The 20,850-nt window shown below is 59.5% G+C and overlaps 1 protein-coding gene across 1 annotated transcript in view; it reads right to left on the bottom strand.

The window, feature by feature from the left end:
- Window positions 1–24: 24 nt before the first annotated feature.
- Window positions 25–20,850, bottom strand: part of ZNF385C (zinc finger protein 385C) — a 99,034-nt gene continuing 78,208 nt past the window's right edge. Inside the window, 7 exon segments of the mRNA XM_069786324.1 lie at window positions 25–3,258; window positions 3,999–4,112; window positions 4,337–4,524; window positions 6,104–6,451; window positions 7,280–7,451; window positions 9,726–9,836; window positions 14,804–14,946. Coding sequence (XP_069642425.1) covers window positions 3,034–3,258; window positions 3,999–4,112; window positions 4,337–4,524; window positions 6,104–6,451; window positions 7,280–7,451; window positions 9,726–9,836; window positions 14,804–14,946 — 1,301 coding nt within the window. The 3' untranslated portion in view covers window positions 25–3,033.

Below are 20,850 nucleotides of genomic sequence, written 5' to 3'. Positions count from 1 at the left end.
AAAAAAAGACGAGAAAGCCCTGCCTTGTTTATACTTGTTCCTTTTATTTACCGAGTAACACAATAAAGCCATGAGATTCAATTATCAAAATATTTTCCTTTTTTTTTTTTTCCCCAACAGTTATAGTACATCAAAAAAATATACAATGAACATTACAGGAGGGGTACTGGCCAAGTCCCTAGAGTCTGTTTATTCCATTTTTGTGGGGTGGTTTGTTTTTTTGAATCAAACTGTTCACATCACTCCAAGGTTATTTACAGAGGGGCACACTTTATTGAGCGCTATGGACTATGCCCTACTACCTAGTACAGCATATGCTAAGTCAAAGGCAGTAAATGCTTTGGATAGCACAGGAGCAGGGAGGGTTTCTGGAGGCAGGGAATGCGATAGAGGGAGTTCTTACGCAGCTCGTTGCAGTATTATTGTTATTACAAGGAATGGCTTTCAAGGGGTTAAAGTGCCAAGTGTAGGAGTGTATTATTAGGACTCCACTGGTGGAGGGATGATGGGAGCAGCCACTGCTGGCTCCAGCACAGGTTTTTTTAGAACAAAATGCAGGGGAACGACCCACCGGTGCCAGGTGGCTTCTGCAGGCTGGAGCACGGCCACAGCTGGCTGCTCCAGGCTCCCCACGCTCCTGAGGCTGGTGGGCACATTGCAGGAGGGGACACGCTGCCCTTCTCTGCTGTGGCCAGGGCTGGGAGTGACTGGCGAGGCGGCCCGGGGAAGAGCACAGTGAGATGAGCAAGGGGAGGGCTGGAGCCGGGCTGACCACGGACTGCTTGGCACTGTGACGCTGTCGGAGCTGTGTCCCTCCTGTCGCCTGCGGGCCCCAGCCAGCGCAGGCTCCTGTCCTGTGGGATGCGGGGTCCAGGCTGTACGTGTCCCCTAGGCTGTGGGACCATTTCCCTGTCGCTGACAAAGCCATTGCTGCTGGGAGCCTTCCTTCCCTTGGCTGCTCTCTGAGCCAGGTCTCCCACCACTGAAAGACCTTTCGGTTGTCTCTATGCCCAGCCTTCCATGCAAGCTCGCTCTTCTTCCGGTGCCTTCTCTCCACTTCCCTCCTTCCCAGGGCAGAGAGGTGCCCCAAGCAGATGAATCTGTACCCAGGGGCTCCCTCGCAATCCTGTCCTCTGCAGCAGGAGCGCAGCAGTGGCACCGCAGGTCAGCGCTGCCCACGGCGTGACAAACAGGCCCTCCAGACGCAGGTGTACGGCTCCGTGCCGCCCTGCTCCCTCTGTGCAGGTTTCCTGCCCTCGCCCGAGGCTCCAGCTCTTTCCGCCAGCTCTGGGAAGCAGAAGCATTTGAGCCGCATGAGTTACCCGTTGGCCCGTTCCCATTCACCTCCCATTGCCAGGACCCTGTCCTGAGCATCAGTGGAACGCGCTGGGCAAAATCCTCCTGAAATCCAGGCGTTGCTTCTGGCCAAGATGTCGGATATGTGTGCTTGTGCGTGTGGATTCCCAGGTGCATAAACCGACCTGCCTCTTCCCAAGGGCCGGGAGGGAAGCACGCCACAGCAGAGGTCTCTGAGCCAGCACCCTGGGCCACGGGACAGGAAGGGAATCGTCTGCACAGAGCTAAGTGTTGTGTTGTTTTTTTCTGCTCTGACCACCGCTCCTGGCTTGAGCATGAGCACCAAAGTAAAACGCAGCCAGCAAATGCGGCGGGCAAGCTGCTCCCCCTGGATTGCATAGATCGGGGTGGGTTGTCACTCCAGCGTAAGGTCCATTTGGGTTGCAACTTTCCTGCATATTTCTATTTACAGCAGCGCGCTGGGAACCCGAAGCGCCGTGATTACAGTTTTCAGACCAGGTCATCGCTGGGCTTTCTGAGCACAGTGAAAAGCAGAGCTACGATTTCAGGGTCCGTCCGGGGCCCAGCTTTCTGCAGGCTACGACAGGAGCGTCACATGGGGAGCGCCGAGTGTAGGCTGTGGGTGCTGCCTGCTCCTTCATACCTGATTGTCCGGGCTGCTGGGGACACCTTTGTTTTTGGGAATCATCGGTAACTCCCTGGAAGCTCCTAACAGGGATGGGGTTGGAGGGCCGGGCATGGCAGCTGGCCGACGGGTGAGCAGCTTCATTGCCTTTCACTGAAGAACCGAAAGTGCTTTAGGGACATTCACTTAGCCTCACAGCATCTCCCGGGAGGTAGGGGCAGGGCTGTCCCCTGCGGGTGGGACAGAGGCAAACAGCTGGCACTGAGCACAGGGTCACCTCCTCGGAGAGCCCGCACCGGGTGGCCTGGCTCTCCCATCCTCGCTGGGCTGCAGCGGAGCCCGTCCCTGGCCGCATGCCCAAGTTGTGTGCTTCTCGGGGGCCAGGGCAGGGGCAGTGTGCTTTTGGAGGGAGGAGGCGCCGGCCCTGGGCTTCAGCTATTGCTCTTGGAGTGAAGATACGGTCAGTGTGGCCGGTGCCCGCCACCACGGGGGCTCTTTGGCTGGTGGGACATAAGGGCTTGTGGGGCGTAGGGGGCTGGTGGGCAGCAAGGAAACACCCGGCCAGCACAGGCAAGTGCAGGGCTGGTGAGGGCACAGCCAGCCCGGTCTGAGAGGGGAACTGCCAACTTTCCGCTTGTTCTGGGGTCGTTTCTCCCAGTAAGAGCTGGGCTGAGATTCCCCTCGCAGTTCCCTTCCCACTGGGCTGGCAGGGACCAGCCAGCTAGAGGGATGCTCCTTCCCCCAGGGACCAGCCAGCTCCTCTTCTTCCAGTCTGTTAACTGGGAGGGTGACTCGGGCACCGTCCTCTCCTGTGTGCCGCCCAGCTGTGTGATGGGCTCCTCTGCTGAGCACGGGGCCGGCACGGGCAGGGAGAGCGGCAGGGATGCACGGCGGGGCTGGCTGGGCTGTGCCGGGGTATCTCGCCCCAGCAGGAGCCCACTCAAAGCAAAGGAGAAGCCAGGGTTGATGTCTATGACTATGGTTTCCCACCAGCTAGAAGAGCAGCCTGCCCGGGAGCGCCGCCCCACGCCGTGCAGCCCCCACGGCACAGCCCAGTCTGCAGCAGACGGACCCTCGGCGGGCAAGCGGCTCTAGTAGGGCGCGAAGACGATGGGGCCCGGCGTGGTGCGGACGTGGGCCGGTGGCGTTCGGAAAAGGGCTGGTCCGAGGATCGGGGCTTGGAAGAGGGTGGTGGCAGCGGCTGGTCTCAGGGCGAGGGGGCCAGGCATGGCGCAGACGGCGGCCGCGGTGAGCGGGCTCGGCAGGAAGCGGGTCGCCAGGGTTTTGGTGAGATGCTTCTGCAAAGCCAGCTTGGACTGCGGGGAGGGAGGAGGAGACACGGTGAGGCAGCCGGCTGCAGGAGAGCCCCCAGCCTCAGCTCCCCAGGCCAGACAGACAGCCCCGCGTCAGCCCCTGCCCACACTGACTTTCAGCTGAGCTCTCGGCACGTCTCTGCGGTAAACACGGCCCCCGACCCGACACACTCCATCCCACAGCCCGGCTCCCTCAGCTTCGCCGCTCCTGGGTCAGAGCACGCAAGGATGCCCCGGTCATTACAACCTCCCCAGGGAGGTCCTCGGCCCCATCACACCAGCCCAGAGACCTGCCGTGTCTGGGCTGTTCCCTGCATCCATGCTTTCCTCTGGTGCCCTGGGATGGCTTTTGCTGCCAAACTCTGTGCTAAGCTATATGTCTCTGCAAGCAAACGCTTAGGCTTCGTTTAACTGAGCCATGCCAGCCCCAAGCACCCAACCATCACAGCTCTCCCCTTCAGAAATTGTGAAACCGGTGGAAGAATGACAAGTGCTGCAGTTGTGAATGCTGCTGCCAGAGGACTCACAAGTTATTCCCGTGCTTTCCTTCTCAGGAAAAAAGACTCGAAACTCCTCTCACCGCTACAGCCCACCCTCCCCAAGGGGAGCAGCTTAGATGTGATCATGGGAACCGAAGCTTTAAGAAAAGCAGCTCCTGTGTCTCTTACTGCAAGAGATGGCTAACATGGCAAACAACATTTCGGAGAGCAAACCGGGTGGGTAATTTGCAGGGAGACAGATACCTTGAGAATACTCACTGCGAGGGCAGCGTTCTTCTGCAGCTTGTTATAGGGGCTGTACTTGGGCTTGGGCGGCTTCCCCGCCAGCCTGTCTTTGTGCCTCCGGCTGCTCATGTGCTGCAAGAGGAAAACAGCTGGATCACCCGGAGCCAGGACAGCGAGGGCAGACCCACGGCACCGTGTGGCTCGGGTCCATGGGGGATGCCCATCAGCTTCTCGGAGGGGACCATCAGGTACCCACCCCCCGAGCCCCTGGTGCCTGTGCAGAGGGGTCTGCACGCCCGTGCCCGGTGCCCCTGCGTTCCCAGGGGAAAGGCACACGCCAGGCCTGGCATCGTCACCTGTTTGAGCTGGGTCTCCGAGTTCACGTAGATCTCGCACACTTGGCAGTGAAACGCCTTGTTCTGGATGTTGATGCTCCCCTTGTTGCCGATCCGCTTGGATTTGTGCCCTGCCCGGGAGAGGAGCTTGCCTCGGCCTCGCCGGATCTGGGTGCTGTGACCTTCCAGCATTGACTTGTGCTTGGCGCCTGGGTGGCAGAGAGGACACTCGGCAAACACTGACTTTGCAAACAAACCCTGTGCCTTGCCGCGGCAGCAGGAAGGAGACCCTCCAAGCAACCCACCCAACAGCGCTGTGCATCCCCCCTCCCGGGGACCCCGGTCCCCCCACCAACCTGTGCCCGGCAGCACTTGGAGGCAGAGGGGACAGGGAGGTGCCTGGGAGTCCGGACTTTTGCCGGGGATGTGGCAGCCTGTTCCCAAACCCTGCCAAGCTCTCGGGGCCAGCTGCGCTTCGCAGGCAGACCAGAAACGCTCGGCTTCCCAGAGACCCCCTGCTCTCTCCATGTGCCAGACCTTCGGAGAAACTGCTATTTTAAGCGTGTGCTGGAGCCTGTCGCCTGTCCCCAGGCGTTAGCACAGTCCGCAGAGCCGGGCACGCGTCACCCGCCGTGCTGCAGCATCTGAGCCGTGCCCAAGGTCAGAGAGGATCCGGCCACAGAGCCAGGAATAGCTCAGCAGGGTTACAGGAGGCAGGGAAGGAGGAACCCGAAATCCCCGCACACCTGGGGACAGGGCGCTCGGTCCTGCCCCTGCGGGCACAGCACGGTGGGGGTGGGCAAGTAATTTAAGTCACCGCTAATTCATTCTATTTTTTAAGGCGTTAAGCAAGGAGCCTGAGTCCGTGTGACAGCCATGGAGGAGCGCAAGCCTGCAAACATTTTGTTTGTTTGTTTGTTTGTTTGTTCTTTTTCCCCAAATCAGCTCCTAAATTTGTAACCGGAGCTGACAAAAGCAAAAGGACACATTTGCAGCTAAGCCGCAGCGGTGTCCTGAGCTGACCCCTGTGCATGGCTGCTGCTGCTGCCTCCGCAGGTGCCTGGGGAACTGGTTCCCAGTTCTTGCTGAACTGGGGGAGAGAAGGCCCTTCTCTTTAAAACCGGGGTGCCCATCCTTGTTTAGCATCCTCCAGAGAAAGGGGCGAGCTGGGAGCTGGTGCTGGAAGGGGGGTGTAAAGGTCCAGGGGGGGTCTGGCCACCCCCTCCTCCCCTCCAGCCACCCCCACGCTGCAGGGGGACCCTCGCCAGCCCCAGATGCCTGCCTGCCCCGCGGGGGCTGCCGGGCGCAGCCGATGGATGAGCCAGCGCTTGCTGCTGGGCCCCGAAGCTCAGATTCCCAAGGGGCTTCTCAAAATGACCACGAGCCCAAACCACCAAGCTGCTTTTGGGAGGATTATCCTGGGTCTGAAAGAGGCACTGGCACTCAGGTTGCTATCAGCTTAAAGCCAAACTGCAACGGAATATAAAGTAGCCTCCAATCACTTGATTAAATGTATCTGAAAGCGTCTTTAATTAAGAGACATGAACAATAAGAGAGCATTTGACCTTGCTAAAATTCACTCCATAAGCTGCAGCACAGGTAAAACACCACCACTTATCTTTGCAAGCCACCTTACTTAACCCTTTTTAATTAACGCAACATTCATTAACGCTCGCCGTTTCCCTGCAAGGCTGTTCGGTGATGGGGCATGGCAGGACTTTGCACGGAGCCCAGGATGGAGCTGCGAGGGGCCCGTTCCCCTGAACCCCGCGCAGGCGATGCCCTTACCGGTGTTGTGAGCCTCCAGCTGGGACAGGGAGTTGACGGTCACTTTGCAGGTGGGACAGTACAGGTGCTGTTTGCTCTTCTTCCCCTCCTTCTCGCTCTCGGGAGCCGCCGAGCTGACGCTGCTGCCCGACTCCGCTGCCTGCGCCTCGGCTGCCTGCACCTCGGCTGCCTGCGCGGCCGAGGAGGCCACGCTGGTGACGTCCGAGGTGCCCTCCGACAGCTCCGAGGCCGGCGGGGAGCCCAGTGGGGCGACGCTGCCCGACAGTTCCGTGGGCGATTCCTCGGCGCCGGGCATCAGCCCCAGGCTGCTGCACTCACCCTCCGGCTCCTGCAGGCCGTTGGCTTCAGCTGGCGGGAGGGAAAGGAAAGGGGGAAAGGGGGAAAGGGGGAAAAAAGAAGAAACGGGCAGAAAGGGAAAGTTCTCTGTGCTTGAATGGGTTTCCTGGATTTCAGAGAGCACCCCCGTCCTCCCCAAGACTATCTCAGGCACTGTCTGCTCCTGCTCATCCCTGTCGAGAATGGCTTTTCCCAAGGTCTCGCCCGTTGCCGCTTTTATCTGTGGCTTGTGGCAGCCGGGCTCAGCACAAAAGCCCGGGTGAGCTCCAGCGCTGCCTCGGCTCGGAGCGGGGAACTGGCTCCTACCAGCCCCATCCCATCCCTGCACGGTGGCAGAGACCTGGGGATGTGCGAGCCCTCATCAGGGCAGGGGCAGGGATTGCTTCCTCTCCTGCAGCCGTGCAAAACATCTCCCAAAGACAGCGAATCACAGGGAAAACACGCGCCACTTCCCCCACGCAACTGCAGGGACGCAGCGGGGCCAGGTTCCCCCAGGGACATGAGCTGCCCAGGCCCCCAGGCTGGATTTCCATCCCTTCCCGGCGATGCTGCCCCCAGCCAGGCACGCCAGGGATGCCAGCTGAGCACAAAAGCGAATTTATCAGCATTTGTGGCAGCATTTATGCCACACTAGTCGCAGCCCTCCTCAGCCTGACCGTGGCGGGATGCTCAGACGCGAGACTGCTGCGGTTCAGGATTTAACCCGGCTCTTCAGGATGCTGCAGCCACGGCAGAGCTGTGAACACGAACGCCGCTGCGCTGCCGGGAACCGGCCAGGTCGCTCGCTCCGCTGTCACGGGCTGCTGGCGCGGGACCCTCCCGCACCCCCTGCCCACGTACCTGTGCTGCTGGGCTCCCCGCTGCCCTCGGGGCTGGGGGCGAAGTCGGCTGTGCTGTCCCGGCCGGCGGCCACCGCCGCAGCCCCCGCCGCCTTCTGCTTGTTCTTCATGGCCTCAATGGCTTTCAGCCTCCGTGCGTGCTTGTGGCCCTTGTAGTGGGCTTCTGCCTGGTTCTGGGGAGGGAGAGACGGGGACGGCCACGTCGGTGCTGCGGCCGGACAGACGGCCGGACACAGGGAGGATAGGTGAAGGGGTCAGCCCCAGGCCGCGGCTGCTCGGACACGTTTCCAGTGCAGCCACCTCCCCTGATGACATTCATCCCCAGGGCCACCTTGGAGGTGGTATTTTTGGCTGGGCGTAGCGCAAAGCTGCTTTCCTCCTCCCGCCAGATTGCTCTGCACACAAATGTATTCAGGCTGAGGTATCACTTTGCTAAGACATCACCGCATTGCACAGCCGAGATAAGGACCCTGCTCTGATTAAATGCACCAAGTCACTTTTAAAAGAAGCTTTCAGGCAAAATTTATGACTTCAGAAACGTACAATGAATTGCTAGCTGTAAAAATAAAATAAAAAAGTACATTGGTGGGGAGGACGTGTCTCCCATTGTAACCTAACGGGTGTCTAACATGCAATTTACATTCACGGGCTCCTTTCTCCCAGCAAACGCTGAATAATGAAGTGCACGTTGATGGGTTCATGCCTGCACCGAACTGATAAAAACATACATAAAAGAAAATCACCCGAACATTTGTGTACTCCGCAGTCGGGGACAATGCCACATTGTCCCCAAAAACAACTACAGTTTAGCAATTTATGGAAAGTAAAGCCAATATGAATTAAGACACTGTACCACTGAGCAGCACGGATTAATTTGCACGGCGTTCTCAGAGGCCGGCTGAGGCTTCCCGTGCTCGGTATGAAGAAGCATCCCTTCCCTCCCCCCGCGGCTCTCCAAAGGCTGGGAACGGCGTCCGGGGCTGTGCAGCGACGGCCGGGTACGTGGGAAAGCGAAAGGCCCATTCGAGCGCGGGGGGCCTCATTAGCAAATACAATAAACTTCCACCAGATAACGGGGTTGGGACGGGGCTGGGCTGCAGCCTAAGTAGGTCACCCAGCACGGCTGCCGCTCTGCGCAGAAATAGAAGTGGCGTGCGAGGGTCTGCGCCAGTACGCGCTCGCCCGCAGACGTGACCTTGGGGGGGACACGGGCAGGGACGGGCAGAGTGGCACGGGGTACCCGCGACGGCAGCGGGAGCGCGTGGTGGGACCGACTCTCCCGGCACCGTGCTTCCAGCCAGGATGCAGCTTGGAACGGGAAAGCAATGCTTTTCCCCGAGACGCTTGGTTGCAGAGCGGCATAATTAAGCCCAGAAACGCTGACTTTTGCTGGCAGAGCAGCACCCAGCCCCGGGCTCTGCTGATGCAGCTCGGAGCCAGCCTGGCCAGGGTGCAGTGTCTGGGTGGGTGCAGATGCCCCAGGGGAGCAGAGAGCAGCTCCCGGCAGCCCGCGCCGCCAGACACCGAGGGCACAGGCAGCTCCGGCAGATGAGACTCCGCTTGCGGCCGTCCTCCCGTGGGTACAGGGGCTCAGCACCGCCTCGCTCCCCCCAGGAAGGGACGGCCGAGGCCAGGGGATGCTCCCAGGCTCTAGCAGAGCTCTATAGGTAACACGTGTGCCCCGGCTGGGCTGAGCGCAGGAGGCTCCTGTCTCCACCTCTGCCCTGCGCCCCACGCAGCAGTGGCACGGAGGAGCGGACGGAGCTGCGCCGGCGTGAGCGGGGCCAGCCCAGGCGACGGGCTCCGAGCTACTGCCCGTGCGGAGGAGGCTCTTGCTGCTCCACTCCCAGCCCCGCTGCCTGCAAACCCCCATCCCTCTCCTGCTGGCTTGGAGCGAGAATTCCCTTTCCAACCCTTTTTATTCGTTTTCCCCACAAAAGATCAGCTGTGTGCAATTCGTTACCACAGGAATCAATGAATGTTTCCTTCCTACCCTCTGCAAGGTGGTTGATTTACTTAGAATAAAAGGCTGGGGAAAAAAACCTGACCTGCCACACCAGAGCTCTGGGAAGCCAAGGAAGGGAAGATTATATTCAGCTCCCAAGGACCAGATACGAATTGCACGGGCTGATAAAGCAGCTCAAGTGCAAACACCGTGACCAAGGCAGCAGACCCGAACAAAAAGACAAGGAGCAGAAAGAGCCAGCGTGGCAAAGAGGACGCAGCAGACCCAGGAGCGCCTGGGCCCACAGGCAGGGAGATGTTGGTGGAAACGTCAGCCGGGGCAGCTGCAGAGCGAGGGAGGGCAGAGCTCCAAGGAGCCACCGCCTGCGCGATGGGCGTCCGCGCGGTGCCCCTGTCGTGGGATGCTCCTTCTCCGCCGCCGGCACCGGCCCCGTGCGCCCCGCTCGCCCGCCCAGCCCCGCGCGCTCGCCGGCCCCGCTTACCGCAGAGTTGAAGCGCAGGTGGCAGATGTTGCAGGAGATGAACTGCTTCTTCTTGAGCGGGGCGGGCACGCCGAAAGTGTGGCTGATCACCGCCTTCTGCACCGGGTCCATCTGGAAGGGGAGGGAAGGCAGAAGGCGGCTGGGTGCCACGCCGCAACGGCCGCCCCGGCACGGCACCGCGAGCCGGTGATCCCCTGCACCCGCCACGCTCGCCGTGGAGCCGCTGCCAACGCCGGCAGAGCTCGTGCCCGGTGTCGGGAAGGAGCGAGAGGCCGGGGCGGCAGAGAAGCCCCATCTGCCATGGAGGCATCCCCCGCACAGGGCAACGCGTGCTGCGTCGACGCCCGTTCTTGTCCTTTTTAAACCATCCCTGAAAAATCCAAACCTGCAGGGTCCAAACACCTGCCGTGCTCTGGCAGAGGGGACGAAGCTGCTGCAGGGGCACAGACTGCGGACCCCGTCCTCCCCGTCCCTGACGTGCTCCCCTGTGCGTCCCCCCTGTTCCCTCTCCCCCCACCACAGACACCGGTGTCACGGGTAGCAAATTATCGGTTTCTGTTTGAACTCGCAGCTGCTGCCCTCGACCTCCCGATGCCAGGGCAGCTTTCTGAGGGACTTAGCAGGAGCTGAAACCACCAAAACAGGGGACAGAGGCGATCAAAACGAGGAACCGGCCATTAATCCTCCACACGCTCTTCGTCAGGGAGCTGAAACATCCCTGTGCAAAGCCGAAGGCACGAGCAGAGCCACACGCGCCTGCTGCTTGCCCGTGGAACACTGCCCAGCCCACGCAGGGGCCAGGCCACAGCCATGGGCACAGCTCGCCCGAGGCACGGTGCCCACGCAAAGCCACTCCGAGCTGCCCCACTCCCGGTCAGGTATGCACTTTGCCTGCTCTAATCGAATTACAAGGCTGACGACTTGCAAGCCCGCGCAGCCCCTGGTATCTCACCGGGCGTGCGTGCGGGGACAGAACAGCTCCGGTTTTCTCAAGGAGCTGTGTCTTTCCACGAGCCCATTCCTGGCAGGGCAGCGCGCAGGCAGGCAGATGCGTGCAGGCTGATGACAGCCCCTGGCGCTTCTGTCTGTCCCCAGAGCTCGGCGTCATTCCTCAGCCCAGGCAGCAAACTTGTTCGAAAAGCCATAATTGTTTTAAACAAAATGCATTTATTAAGGGGGGGAAAATAAGAATAACCTCTTTGTTTGAGCGTGGCTATAATCTATAATGCAAGTATTGTTCCCCTACCCTGTGGCATAGGAAGATTATCTTATCTGAGTGCTGCTGTCAGTAGAGCCTTGGGTTTTCAGGCGATCGTATTTCTCTGCAAAGCTATTTCGTTGCCGAGACAGGTGCATCAGTCTTCGAGGCACATGCCTGGACAACAGAGCCATTATCAAGACCCCAAATTCCTTTCCAGGAGTGAGCAGAATGGTAAAAGCAGGTGATTAATGAAGTGCCTGTTTGCTATGAAATTTTACTCACTTATCTGGCATATAAATGAAGAGGCATTTGGGGTTCAGCGGAGACCTGGAGGAAGCTACAGATGGCGAAGATGCTGCTCCACCCCGGACAACAAACACTGCGACGTGCTACAGGCAGCATCCCCACGCTGCCAGTCCGCGGGCAGAAGCGGGGCCGGCACTTGTTTTCAAGAGAAACACCCACCTTTTCCACGCAAAGAAAAGGAAAACGGCTCTAACCTTCGCAGCAGCGTTGGGTGCCGGGGCCCGGCTGGCGGCTCCCACCAAGCACTGTGGGCTCCCACGGGCTGATCCGCCCCCCGAGCACCACGGCAGGAGCAGGGCAGGGGCGCGGAGGAGGATGCAGAGGAAAGGGAGACACCAGCACAAGGACACAAAAGCGGCCGGGGACCATCCCGGCGTGAACCCGAACCTGCCAGCGAAGCCAGCGGCGCCGGGGCTGCGGTTGAGCCCCGACTCCAGGGCGGCGGCACCGAGCAGCCCCAGCAAAGGGCCCCCTCGTCCTCCCAGGGCACCAGGCGACGGCGCCAACCCGGGCCTTTACACCCCCCTGCGCTTTTGCCAAGCCCCCATTGCTCTGCCCCGCGGCATGGCGATGAGCTGTGTCCGTCGGAGTGCCCACGCTGCCTGCGACCGCCCCAGGCAGGTGCCGCGAGTTCCCCGGGGCCGGGCTGGCTGACGCACCCGAAACCTGGCTCCTCGCCCCAGTCCCGTGCATCCTGGCCAAGACCGGTGCGGCTGGTGCCCATCACTGCTCCCGCTATCCCAAAGCAAACGCAAGCACTGCATCCTGAAAAGCCTTCGGGCGCCCGGCCCCGTGGGAGCGCGCCCAGGGGCTGAGCGACCCTTGCCACGGCCGCTCTTCGCTCCGGCGAGCGCGCTTGGCGAGCGCGGCGTGCTGGCAGCGTGCAGGGCGCTTTGCTGGAAGCCCAGCCTGGCTCCATCCAGCGTGCAGCACTGAGCACATCTGAAGCTTGGATGCCACCTGAGAGCCCTTGCGCTTCTCTCCAAACAAAAATACAAACACACCGTCAGCTTCTCCCTAACATATGCACTCACTGCTGTTTCAGGTGTGAAAAAGAACCCCCGGCTCTCCCCTGGGGCCGGCGAGGGTCTGTGCCACGGCGGTACGTCCCGGCGCCCGCAGCCGGGTGGGTTGAGGCTCTTCCTGGGGGTTTCCAGCAGAACTGACCCGACAGCAGAGGTAGGTTTTGGGCACCGCACACTTGGAGAATAAAGATCTCAGCTTTATAGTCAATTCTTATTGACTCACATTACTTTATTTATCCCTGGATGTTCCTACCGATATAAATAGAGATCCCTGCGCTGAGCTCCCTGCCCGTCACCGAGGTCAGAAATGGGAATTCACAGGGACGCAGCATCAGTTTGGATTGCATCTCCTGCTGCGGTTTTGCAAGGCGCTGCTGGGTCCTGGGGATTTGCAACATCCCAAGAGCTGGGAAGGGCCTTTCGAGCATGAAACACACCTTTTGTGTTGCGTTAGGATTTTTTTTCCCTGTTGTTGCTTTAAGCGGCAGGAGAGCTCAGCTTGGAAAGGTTTCGCTTGCTCCAGAGTAAAACATCTGCTGGGTTCATGAGAGCCTTGTGACCTGCTCAAAGTGCAAAGTGTTCTGCTGAGCAGTTGCAAACAGCTCCTGCTCAGCAGGGCAAGGCCGAATCCTGCACAGCATCACCAGCAATGCTGGGTAAGCAAAGGCAAACCCTCGGGTTTCTTTTTATAGCAACTCAGAAAGGCAGCTGTCTCAAGAAGTAAAATACCCTGACTGATGCCCCCTCCCACCCACCCAAATTACCCCTGAGGCTCAGCTGCCCGGAGGAGTCTCTGACCTGGTATCACGGTTACTTGGGCAGAGAAAAGAGGAGCCGCCAGCCTGGCTCTGGGGTGCAGGGATGCTCGAGCCCTGTGTCCTGCGAGGACGGGGACTCTGCCCTGGCTCCCGGCAAAGCCGCCTGCCCGGTGCGACGCTGAGCCCTCACACCCCCAGCCTCAGCTGCTTCTCCAGCACAAACATCCTGAAGGGGCAGCTCCCACCCCCAGACGATCAGGCCTGGCTTCGCTCAGCTAACATCACATGCCGGACCCGGGTCTGAGGTCAGAACAATTAATTCAAGGTTCCCATGCAGCTGGGACAGCCTCCCCCAGCATCTCCATCCCCGTGTCCAACTCATCCTCTGGGGCAGAGGAGTCCCCACCAAACACAGAAGCAGCGTGACGGGGCTGTGCAGCTCCAGCAAGTGCCAGAGTTTCATTTTCCAAATTATTATTTTTTTTTTTTAAAGGAACACAACTCTGGAGAACACGTGCCAAGGCAGGAGCACGCAGGAGCCAAGCAGAACAAACAACTGACTCCAGCGACTAAAAAAAGGAGCCCAGACAAAGAGCAGCAACCTTAATGGCATCAAAAAAATCCTCCTCTCCTGTGTTTCTGCTTGTTAGCACAGGGGAAAGACAGGCTAGAGCTGGGATTTCAAAAGAGCTTAAAGGAGTTAGATGTCTGAATCCCATTTAACAGCAACAGGAATCCTGTACTTAATTTCTACGGCCGTCTTTGAAGATCTCAGCGATAATTTGCACCTTCCGAGCACGTTTAATCTCAAAGCCACTTACAAAAGGCCGGCGAGTGAGCGGGGAGGGAGCTCAGGAAAGTCGCATTTCCAGGCTCATGAGGGATAACAACCAGGCATTTACAAAACTCTGAAATGTCTGCCCTGCCTCTGTGGGGGGAGAGCAGGGGGGCAGCCCCAGGTCCCGCTCCCCACCACCACTGCCCCTCGGCAAGAGCAAAACCTGCTTCTCGGCGATGCCAGGAGCCAGGTCCCGGGGAATCCCAGACGGCTGAAACAGCAGGGCAGGGACCCAAAGCAAGGCAAGAGAGGGGCTCCTGGAGCGGACCCCCATCCCTCCCCGTCAGCAAGAGGCATGGGGCAATGCCCAGGTGGACGGAGACCCCAGCCAGGCTGAGATCAGCCCGGGGAGAGCGGCACGGAGCGGGGAAAAGGCCATTTCATGCCCGAGATCCTGTCATATGTCTTTGGCCGTATCCATGTCAATTTAGATGTATAACAGAACATTTCTAAAGAGACATATCCAGTTGCACAATCCAAGCAACACTTGGTCCAGTGGTTCAAGGTTGGGGACCCCGAGCCCAGCTGGGCAGTGGGAGAAGTCCCACAGCAACCAGGCTCACCCAACACCCGCAGCCATGCAGCACCAGCCATGTTCCTTCTATCTTTATACGCCTTCTCTCTCTTTCTTTCCTTTTCTTTATTTTTCAACTAATGAACTGCTCTCCAGAGCTACTTTATTACTATTGATTCCTGGAGCAAAATCCAATTGATCTTGGTTATAATGAACCATCTTTTTAATTTTGGTATATAAGGGTGATAGCTGGGCAGGAACCGCCTGAGCTAAGGGCAAAGCAGGCACATTGCACTAGCATCCAGCAGCCAAAGACCCCAGAAATTAAGCCAGAAATTACCTGGCGGGGTTCGAGAAGCAGTGCCGTGCAGAAGAGGGACTGCTGCAGGGGCGAAGGGGTCCAGCAGCTGATGCCCACCCACCCCCTGGGACTCACCGTGTTGAAGTTGGGGAAGAGGTTGAGCGGTGACGTCCCGTTGAGCCTGAAGGTCAGAAAGTGCTTGATGTCCAAGGGAGGATGAAGGGGACGGCCAGGGATAGGCAACGATGCTAAGAGGGGGCTGCTGTGTCCGGAGGGACCTGGGCAGGCAGAGGGGAAAGAGCAGCGTTAGCGTTGGTGGCCCCTGCTCACAGTGGGGGGACACGGCACATGGGGCCATCTGCCACGGGCTCCGGACCCTCCTCAGCGAAAGGTCCCAGCCCAGGATGGCCCTGGGCACCCCTCTGCCTTTCGGGCTCAAAACCAGCATCCTGGTTCAAAGCCGAATGCAGCCGTCTTTGCGTCAGAGTGTTGACATGCACAGGAGTTTGCTCTGAACCCTCCAAAAGGCTTCAAAACTTCTCCCGGGGAAACAGCCCCTTCCCCGGGCTCTCCCATGGGAGCCCACGCAGTCCCAGGCTCTCCTACGCCAGCACCATGGGGGCTCCTCCTTACTGGGGCCGGTGCTTTTTTGGCTGCTGGCAGCAGCCGAAGGAGCACCCCGGCCCTGAGCACCCCTGTGAGCGCCAGGTGGGGGGCAGAGGGCTGAGCAGCCCCCGCCAGGACACCGACCCGGCTTTGCAAAGGCGTTAAATTTTGGGTGCCCCTGGGACCATCCAAGCCGCATGGGTGCCCCAGCTCTGCCCCTCCACAGGTATTTTGGGTGGAAACCCCCGGAGATGGGCTCCCCCCACCCCGACCCGCCGGCTCCTGCACTAGAGCTGCCTGCTCCCCATCGTCCCCCGCAAGCTAACCACGAGCTCCGCCGTGCGATTTAAAAATAGCCTGGAGTTATTAATAATTTTCTGTTTAAAAAGAAAACATCCCTGGGAAGAAGGGAAGGCCAGACAGAGGGGCTCTCTCTCCAGCCCGCTCCCCGTCCCAGCGCTTCGCCCCGCTCAGCAGCCCAAGGGCAGCGGTTTTCCACCCGGACTCATCCATCCCCCCCAGGAAAGCATCCTCTGACCCACGGAGGGCCCAGGCTGGGCTCCTGCACCTACGCACAGCTCTGAGAGCAAGGAGGGGGGAAAAGTTAAAATAAACAAATGAATAAAATACGATAAATAAGAAAAGGTTTCAAACTGCTGTGAGTCCGAGAAGCCCATTCGCATCTCGCCCGGCTTCACACCTTCTCCCTCCTCCAGCCCACCTCAGCAGCCCTGTCCCTCTGCCTGGAACAAGGACAAGGACAATGTTCCTTTTTGGGGGGGGATTTCTGGGCTTTTTTTCACCTCGAAGGCTGTCGTGGAGCCAGGCTGCCCCAGTGCAACACCCAGCCCCCTGCCCACCCCAGTGCTGAGAAGAGCAGCAGTCCCTCGTGGGAGGATGAAAGCAGCCAGTGCCCAAGGGGTCGGGTCCTCCCGCAGCAGAAACACTGACCGGGAGCCGTATTCACCGGTGCCACTTTGCGACAGTGCCGAGGCACTTGCCCTCCTCCAGCCCCCCCCACACCCCGACACCGGCTGTGCAGGATGAGGACCCCAGTCCGGCAGCGGGTCAGTGCTGCTCTCCTGCTTTTTGCTCCACACCCGACCCTCCGCTGGCAGAAACCAGGCTGGTGCAGGAGCCGAGATACAAATCTGAAATTCAAAGTTTGAAAGATTTTCTGGATTTGAGCAGCGAGCGCTCGCTGCGTGGGCCCTGCGGGCAACGACGACCTCTTTCTGGGAGAGCGCACGCGGGCGGCTCTTCAGTGGCACTGGAGCCGTCCCTGAGTCAGGCCTGACTCCGGGGAAAAATTACATTTTGCTTCATCAGGCGTGCATTGATCGAGTTAATTCCAGAGTCGCCCAGAAGGGAAATCTGTGAAACTGTTTAAAAATAAATAAATAAAATTATAGCAACAGCGATGAGGGAGGGAGCAAAAGCAAGCAGAAATGGGTGAACGATGCATAATTAACCTTCTGAGGCATGAAACAGTATTTCTGCATCAAATCATCTCAGACGGCAGGGCCGGCACCCGGGGAGCCAGCCCCTGGGGACCCCCCCCAGCCCACACACGCAGCCGTGACCCTGCGGAGAGCAGCAGTTACAACAAAGGCATTTGGGGCTGGATTGTGAGACTTTCTGCTTGCCTTTGTCAGTACACTTTGCACTGACTGAACTGGCCTTAAGAAAAAATATATATTACACTTACCACTGGGAGGAACAAGAGGGCAGGCGAACGCCTCTGCCCCCATCATCAGTAACTGAATAAAGGGAGTTTGCAGCTCAGCACACACCACCACGCTGGCAAAACCCGACTCCTGCTGCCTGGCTCTGCAGCTGAGGGGTTTGCTCCCCAGGGAGAAGCTCCTGTGCCGGACGGGCACATGGCCTGGGGGCACTGGGGGGGGGGACATGGGCTCCCAGGGATGGCCACCTCCTGTGGCAGCTGCTGCCACCGACACAGTAAGGATGCAATACACCAAGCCACTTTGGCATGTCCCTGAGCCCAAATTTGTGGATTAAACATGTTTCTGAGCTGGGTCTGCAGTCCGGGGGTAAAAGAGGCTGTAAGGAGGGAGCCCAGAAACCCCAGCCGAGACGGGACCCTGCGGATGGGGCAGGACCTTTCCCTCCTGGTTCTGCCACTGAAGTAGACAAGACCCCCACGAGCAGGAAAAGGGCTGAAAGCCTCAAACAGCATCATCGTCGGTCAGGCACCCTGCGAGGAGCGGCCACACACCTGCAGCCAGCAAAAGGAGGAAAGGCAGCGCTCTCCGCAGAAGGGACGAGCTGCAGCCGGTGTGGCTCTCCATCCCCTGGCTACAGAGGGCAAACAGGACAGCAGCCACGTGGCACAGGGACGAAGTCACCATCAGCTTTGGTTTGCCTGAACCTCAGATGATCACCAAAGCATAAGCACCACGTGCAGTGAGAGGGCAGACGAGGGGCACAGCCACAGTCCTGGCACCGGCGGAGCTCCCCGGCGAGGAGTGAGCCCCCCCGGCATGCCGCAGCACCCCACCGGGGCACAGGGCACCCGCACGATGCTCTTGGGACACCTTCCCAAGGTTACGGGGCTGCGCCACTGCGGCTCCTGCCTTACCTTTGCTGCAGGGCAGATTCCGGCAGCAGCTGCAGGCTGTATTTTTAGGTATTAATTAGACACTCAATTAAGGGGATTTGCTTTGGGGAGAGTGGCAGGGCCCCCAGGTCTGTATAGAATGACACGACCTTACCCGAGGTGACGGGCACGGTCACCAGCAGGGTGGGCTTTGCTGGTGAATGGCATCCCCAGATGCTCCGTCTGCAGCTCTGGAGCAGGACCATCCCCTGCCACAGCGCTGCCTTTGTCTCTCCCCCCGTTTTGGCAGAGGAGCCCCTACCTCTGCAGCAAACACGGCCGCTCTGGCACCACGGCGTCAGCCCCGCGGGTCCTGCCGGGATGGGACGTGCCCGGGGCTCCGCGGAGCATTTTGAAGGGCTGGTGCAGGAGCCCCGTGCTCCTGGCACCAGCACCAAGGGCACCGCAGGAGCCCCATGCTCCTGGCACAAGTACCAAGGGCACCGCAGGCGCTGCCCCATGCCCCAGCCGGGCTCTCAGCACGTCACCCAGCTGAAACCGCAGGGGTGGGTCGCTGTGCCCGTCCCTGCTGCGTGGGGCACCCTGCCTGCCAAGCTGCTGAATTAAATTTCTGAGCAATGGTCAGGTCTGAGCTGCTGCAGCCTGGGGGGGTCCCTTCACCCCCCCCAGCTCCACAGGGAGGGTGCACAGCCGTTCTTAACTGAGCATCCAGGCCCAACTGAAAGATGCCAAACCACACGGCATCACTGCTGCGGTGCTGCACATCCTCTGCCTGGGGCTCAGCCTGGAACCATCGGCTCAGCTGCTTCCCAGCGCCTTGAAGCTCTGCCCAGCTTCTGTCGCGCAGGCACGCAACTCTTGGAGGGGTTGCTCGGAATTTAAAGACAAGTTTCAGTCCTCCATTTAACCGAGCCCACCCAGGACCTTGCCCGGCTGCCATCCCCAGCTGGTCCCCACCACCTCTTTGTGCTGCGCACAGCAACTACACCACATGTCTGCAGTGGGTTTTCTCCCAGGTCCCCTGCAAGACAGATCAGAGCAACTGCTGTGCTCTAACGCTACATATGTGTGAACCTCCAAGAAACACCTTTGAAAGCGGCAGGGACAATGCTGTGGGTTTTCACACTGACACGAGAATCTGCCAAGGACCCATCTCTGCAGACGTCGGCTGCCTCGCGAGAGCATCTGGCGCAGTCTGCACAGGACAGATGGAGACAGGAGCTGTTTATTCACACAGAAGCAGACTGGCTCCCTCCTGTTCGGTAGGTGTTCTTAGCAAATTTTGGTGGTGTCTCAAATTCCTTACCCAGGGCTTTAAAGCTTTTGTCTCTGGCCAAGCATCGGCTGAATTCACTCCAGCTATTTCCAGGAGACTCTCAGGGAAACACGTGTGTGCTCCCCGACGCCAAAGGCTGCTGGCAGGAGAAGAGCAGCAACACCCGGTCACAACACTGGACCATGACTGCAGCACCGGAGCAGCCCCAGCACCACCCAGGGTCTGGACCAGTAAGGAATGATTGCACCACATTGGACTCCCAGAGCAACCAGACCCAGCAAACCCGACCCAGACTGCAGTGCAGCAGATCTGTTGGCCCTGGAGACAGTGATGCTGCAGCTGCCCTGGCACGCTGGGTTTGCTCCAGGCCCCAGCAGTCCCCGCAGCAGGACCAGCCTTGGCCGAGCGCAGCCCCTCCATCCCACCCAGCTCCAGTGGAGCCTGATGGAAAGAAAGGGCCAAGGCCCCCCCTGCCCCGTGGCTGCAGAGCTGCTCTGTGCATCAGGCTCTGGCGCTGACATCGGTTCCCAGCCTCCCTCGGAACATGAGGACAGCGCACGTTGTGAGCGCTGCCCTGCTAAATCCTCCTATTTCCAGCTTTCGACAGCCACAGCTGCCTCCTCTACACGCACCGTTTGGACAGAAAGCAGCCCGCAGCAAAACCCAGCTTGCAGGACAAGGGCACGCCGAGAACCACAAACCTCAACCGGGGGATGCTTGTGAGCGAGCAGCCTTCACCCAAATACTCTTGCCATCAAACCAGCATCTCCACCTTACAGATCAGCCAGAAGGACACAGACTCTGGGCCATCGGCAGTCACCTGCCACCAGCCCCAAGGACAGAAATCCTGGTTTCCCTGCCTCCACTGCAGGCACAGGGCACAGCACGCCCGCGGGAGACCACGAGACACCGCCGGGCACCCCCAAACACCCTGTCTGCACATCCAACACGGGGGTCTGGGGGCATGGTACCCGTTGGGTTGGGCAGACAGTGAACCATCCCTCGGAGCAATGGCGGGACCCCAGCGGGGCAGGCAGCCGTGCTGGCCGAGTACTGCTCCCAGGGCTGTACGACCCCTCCAGCCATCCAGGCTGCTCTCCAGAGCTGGAGGGGCTCCACGAGCCAGGGCTGGGGCAGAGGAAGGTCCTTCTGCCAGGGGCAGCGGCTGCTTGCTCCAGAAGAGGGGGAGCAATGAGCCCAAGCCCCCACCTCCAGCCCTTCCATGTTGCTGCAGCACAAGTCCCAGCTGGAGGCAACCGCACGGGACCAACGGGGACCGTCAGCATTATGGACATCGGGGTCAAATCCTGCCAGACACGGACCCTGCATCTGCGGGACGGAGTCAACTTACCCAAGGAAGGAGCGGAGCTGAATCCCGCGGGAGGACCCAGCACTCACTATTAAACCGACATGATGCTTCAGGCTGCTGCGTTGGCTTACTTGCGGATTAAAATCAGTCAGAAGGGTCTTCTCACCCACCCCAACAGAACTGAAGAAAACATCCCTCCAAGTTAAAACCAGAGAAGCCCCATAACACCCAGACATGCCACGCAGCACCACTGCCCCGCTCGGCCACCGTGCTCACACACCCAGACCCCGGCGGCAGAGGAGCCCAAGCCCCGTCCCACCGTGGCTCCCGACGGCTTCGCTTGCTTTGGGGTAAAGGGAATGTTCAAAAGGAAAAACACAAGCCAAACGACTCAGGTCTGTCCCAAAAGC

This window comes from Haliaeetus albicilla, chromosome 7, assembly GCF_947461875.1.
Source record: "Haliaeetus albicilla chromosome 7, bHalAlb1.1, whole genome shotgun sequence".
Taxonomy (NCBI): domain Eukaryota; kingdom Metazoa; phylum Chordata; class Aves; order Accipitriformes; family Accipitridae; genus Haliaeetus; species Haliaeetus albicilla.
This window is presented reverse-complemented; position numbering and strand designations above follow the sequence as displayed.